This window comes from Cryptomeria japonica, chromosome 11 (assembly GCF_030272615.1).
Source record: "Cryptomeria japonica chromosome 11, Sugi_1.0, whole genome shotgun sequence".
NCBI lineage: Eukaryota > Viridiplantae > Streptophyta > Pinopsida > Cupressales > Cupressaceae > Cryptomeria > Cryptomeria japonica.
This window is the reverse complement of record NC_081415.1, coordinates 513,717,427-513,722,282: the sequence shown is the minus strand read 5'-3', so window position 1 is coordinate 513,722,282 and position 4,856 is coordinate 513,717,427. Positions and strand designations below refer to the sequence as shown.

At 34.1% G+C, this 4,856-nt stretch overlaps 1 protein-coding gene across 1 annotated transcript; it reads left to right on the top strand.

Moving 5' to 3' along the window:
* The first annotated feature begins 490 nt into the window (after window positions 1–490).
* Window positions 491–2,080, top strand: LOC131037132 (UPF0481 protein At3g47200-like). The gene has a single exon (XM_057969211.2). The coding sequence runs from the start codon at window positions 491–493 to the stop codon at window positions 2,078–2,080; it is 1,590 nt and encodes a 529-aa protein (XP_057825194.2).
* The last annotated feature ends 2,776 nt before the right edge of the window (window positions 2,081–4,856 follow it).

The window sequence follows — 4,856 nt, the reverse complement described above, 5'->3', positions numbered from 1 at the left end:
CCCAAGAAGAATATTACAGAAGCTTTAGTAGAGGTCCAAGCCCTGTTCAAAAGTTCAGACTTTGGTATTGCAACTGCCGACTGCCAGAAAATTTATGGGAAAATAAACTGACATAATCGAGTTAGAGAAGTTAATTAGTTACATACAAAGTCAAAATTTAACGTGTTGTGAAGTAAGAAATTAAGGTATTGTTTATCCAGCTTTGTCAATTAGTTGAAAAAACTGAATAGACTGGATAGACCAAAGATTATAATGTGTAGGTTAAGTCTGACCGTACAGTATAATGTATTCTTCTTCACAAAACAGATTTGTCTAAGTGTATTCCTTTGTTCTTCTTTACCATAATTAGCTTGTCAATGACAAAATAAACTCTCCAGATATATCTGGGAAAGTCTCCACAAATATGTGGTCACTGAGAGTATTGTAAATTTGATGAAAAGTAATTGCCTATTGACGTGATACATCCACTGCACACAAAGGAAGCGATGAAATGACAATGGTAGAGAGCAGCTGTGTAATTCAAGTTGGGTATGAGCTGACAATTAACGAAGAGGATGTGCACGATGTAAGCCCTGCTCAGATCTTCCGAGTGCCAAGGCTCCCGCGAGACTCCAAAGACCATTTGTACAGTCCACATCTTGTTTCCATCGGCCCTTTTCATTATGGGAAAAAGGAGCTGCAGGGCATGGAGAACACCAAATCTGAGGCGGTTCAAAGGATGCAAAAGAGGATCCAGAGGAGTAATCCACATTTTTCTATCAAGTCAATTGTTGAAAAGCGCATACTGCTCAAGGATAACAAGATAAGAAAGTTCTATGGTGAACATATTCCCCTTACTTCTATAGAACTGGCGTGGATGGTCACCAGGGATGCATGTTTTGTTTATGAATTTCTTGTTAATTATATAAAACTTAACAGGAATGCTCAGGATTCATATGAAACACAAGTATCTGAATTTGAGTATGTCCAATATTCTTACGAAGAAGAGAGTGCATTTAAGTGGAAGTATGATGCAGTTTTTGATGTTGATCTTCAAAACCCCATGAGAGAAAGACTAATGACTGATATATTTTTATTTGAAAACCAAATACCTTTGTGGGTTTTGAAGGATCTCCTTAGATTTCAGATGGGTTCTGCAGAAGCCGCAAAACAAAAAGTAGAAAACTTAATGAGCATGCTGCTTTGGCGTGCAACCCGACATGAAGTTTTCATGTGGAAAACTAGAATTTCTTACAACATGTATTGTAAGAAACATGTCCTCGAAGTAGTCTACCGCTCCATGGTGGGCTGGGATGTCGAGGAACTGCTAGACTCACCGCCTTCTTCTCCTAATCGCATGCAGATCTGCTTGGAGAAATGCTTTGGTTCAATGAAAGCCATTTGTAGACGTTGGTCTAATCTTTGTTTGTTCGATTCCTCCTCAAATAAGAGCCCTGGCAACGCGGTCGATATGGTTTATCTGAAGCTCCCAACAGCAATGGACCTCGTGCGCGGTGGAGTGAAGATCCAGCCAGTTCTCTTTGAAGATATAAAAAGGGCAGTCTCGCAAGATCCAACAAGATCGATGGATTATTGTTCAGCCATTCGATGGATAAGATTTGATGAGAAAACATCAACGTTGTACTTACCACAATTCAGGATCACGTCGCAGTTACAATTAGTGATGGGAAGCTTTCTTGCTATGGAAGTTGGCGTTAGAGGGTATGGTACGAAACCAATGACTCAGTTTGCGTTGCTTATGGATGAGCTGATAGACCACGAAGAGGATATTGCAGTGTTAAGAAACGCAGAGGTGCTTCACAATTTCCTTGGCAGCAACAAACAAGTGGCGGACCTTTTCATTCTGGCTAAAGGAATTACCCATGTCCAGGGCTGCAAAGCAATTGATGGCGTCAGAATAGGATTGCATATGTATACAAGAAGAAAGTACAAGAAACTCTGGAGTGAGTTCGTAACCGCTTATTTTTCCAAGCCATGGCTGCTTGCTGGGTCCATGGTTGCCGTGCTGCTAATTATGATGACAGTGGCGCAATCTTTCTGTCTTTTTTTCACTTGTGACCGCTATTCCTCTTCCTCTTGAAGCCCATCTTTCTTCCTCCTCTTTTTCCTTTCAGTCGGAGAACACTTTGTTTGACGGCCGAGAATTTTCAACGTTTCTACTGTCATCGTTGTTTATTTCGTGGCCAGGGGTTTTCTTTAAATTATATTCAGTTTAATGCTAAAGGTAATTTTGGTTGCGTCTCTATCCCTCTTTTCTTATTCAGGTGGAGATTTTGGTGGAGCTTGTTCGTATGGAGTCTTTCAGGTTGAGGCCTCTCTATATATTCATGGTTTTGTGAGCCTTCTCAAAACCTTATTTTCCAGCTATGCATTATGGGTTATTCTCTTGGTTGTTGGACTTTGTTTTAAGGTGTGATGCTTGGCTCATTCAGTTGTTGATTTCTCTCCTTTCAACTCCTATTAAGGTGGTTCCTTGTCCTATAGAGGTGGAAAGGTATTGTGTTGGAAGGTACATTTTGTTCAGTCAATGGGTGGTGTCTGGCTTCTTCTTGCTCGTTATGGGAAAACCCTATTTGTTGGTTGAGGGTGCCAGACAAACCCTTGTTCTCTGTCTTGGAGATCTACTAGTTGTTTTAGATCAGTTGGAACTACCAGCATGGCTTGTATTGTTCTATCTTTGTAATCTCGTTGGTGTTTGTTTAGTGTTGGTTGTTGGGTGTCTTTGATCTATTTGCTTGCAGCATCCCATTGTTGGTTCCGGATCTGTGTGATTTTTGAGGGTTTAAGGTCCCTTCAAACCTGTTGTATGGGGTTTCCGGTCCTCTCAAAACCTATTTATTCTAATCAAAAACTTTGGTTGTTTGAAAATGTGATTTAAGTAGAATCTTTTGGTTTTTGATTAAGATTTTAATCATGTGTATTTGATGATAATTTCAAACCATTTTAGTCCAGATAGAATTTAGGAATATGTATGTATTTGTTGTATGCAATTTTTGTTTGTTTGTTTAGCAATCATCATGGGTGCCAGTTTTCAAATCGGGTACACGTTTTTGAAAAATGGGCGCCTGTTTCACTTTCAATGGTACAAAGCAAAACGGGCGCCCATTTTTTGAATTTCAAATAACGGGCGCCTGTTTCAGAAAAGGTGGAGCGAGAAACAACCCTCTGCCTTGGTTTTGGCTTTGGGTTAGGCTTGGTGGGACCAATTCTATGCTTGGACCTCCATAAAAATGGTTAAGGCAAAAGTATATCAAATTTGTGCCTTGGCCTAATTTTTTGGGGGCTTTCCTGATTGAATTTTTTGATGAAACAAAAACCATTAGAGTTCTTAGTGTCTTGATTTCAAAAATGTAAATTTCATAGTGATCAAATTATTTTTACTATTTTTGCATTATTTATTAATCAAAAGTGGTACTTAAACCTAAAATACTGAGATTCAGTTAAACTTTAATAACTTTTTTATTTTTAGGTTTTTTAGAAAAATAAATTAATTTGACATCAATCTACATACAATTATTTTGAAGGTTAATTTTTTTTTTAAAAATTATGATATTTTCATTAATTTATGGTGGTTGTACAACCAATGTTTTGAAAATGTACTTTATTGCCAATTAAAAATTAATAAAAATAAATATATTCAATAAAAAAAAAAGCAAAAATCTCATCAATATTCTCATTTATATTTAATTTTCTTATTTAATAATTTGAAAAATATTTGTTTTAGTATTTTTCTATTGATTTATGTTAATGAACATTTGATATATAGATTTTTTCTTTTTCTTTTTATTATTTCAAATAGTAGAAAAATTAATGATATTGTTCACTTTGAAACTATGTGTGCTAAAATTTCAACTTTACATTGATACTCCTTTTTCTTATGTGACATTAGGAACTATTGGAACCATCACTCAATTCTATATTTTTAAGTATTGTTGTCAAAGCCAAAATTAAAAATGAATTCAATGCATGGTAGGTACACCGAAAAAAACTAAATTAAATAAATTTTTAAAAGTCAACAAATATTTATTGCATGCTATGAAAACTTTGACTTTCTATGTTTTGGAAAAAGGTATATATATTATAAATTTGACAAGATGCTTATGGTTGAATTTAATAGTATTTAATGAAAAAAAGATACAAGAATATAAGTGTGTACTAATCATTATTGTGAACAATGAAAAATTATGTTATTTTAAATGTGAAATTATTTTATTCTAAATAGAGTAGACACACCAAAGAAAATATAATTTGAATGATAAGAAAAAGTCTCTCTCTATATTGGGTTGTGATTTTCAAGTCTCCATTTGTGCACCAAGAAAGTATGACTAATAATAAATTTTCACAACAATTGAAGATGGTGTCACCAAATGAAGAAAGTAATTTTCAAGTCTCTTTTCATGTTAGGTTGTGATATTCAAGTCTCTATTTGCACACCAAGAAAGTATGACTAATAGAAAATTCTTGCAACAATTGAAGAAGGTGTTATTAAATTAATACTTTTCTCTAACATTTAAGAGGGATAGCTCCCATGTATGACTTAAATGATTCTCTTAAGATTTTTATTTCCTATATTGTGAAGCTATACTGATCAAATTCCAAATATGTAATTATAATATAAGACATATGTCTCTAATATAAATTTATCCAATTTATATAAATATTTTTTTATAAAATTAGATTTATAGATTTATTAATTCATAATTTTAATATTATTTAATTACTACTCACTTAATTTATTAAATTCATTAATTAATTTATGTCATAAAAATTTACTAACTTAGTTCAAATCATTCAGTTTATGTTCAATTTTTTCAATAGTTTCCATGTATTATAAATGGCTAAGAGAAACCCAATGA

What these genes read in the sequence shown, in the direction of transcription:
- LOC131037132 (XM_057969211.2), top strand. Translation starts at nt 491, where the DNA reads ATGACAATGGTAGAGAGCAGCTGTGTAATTCAAGTTGGGTATGAGCTG.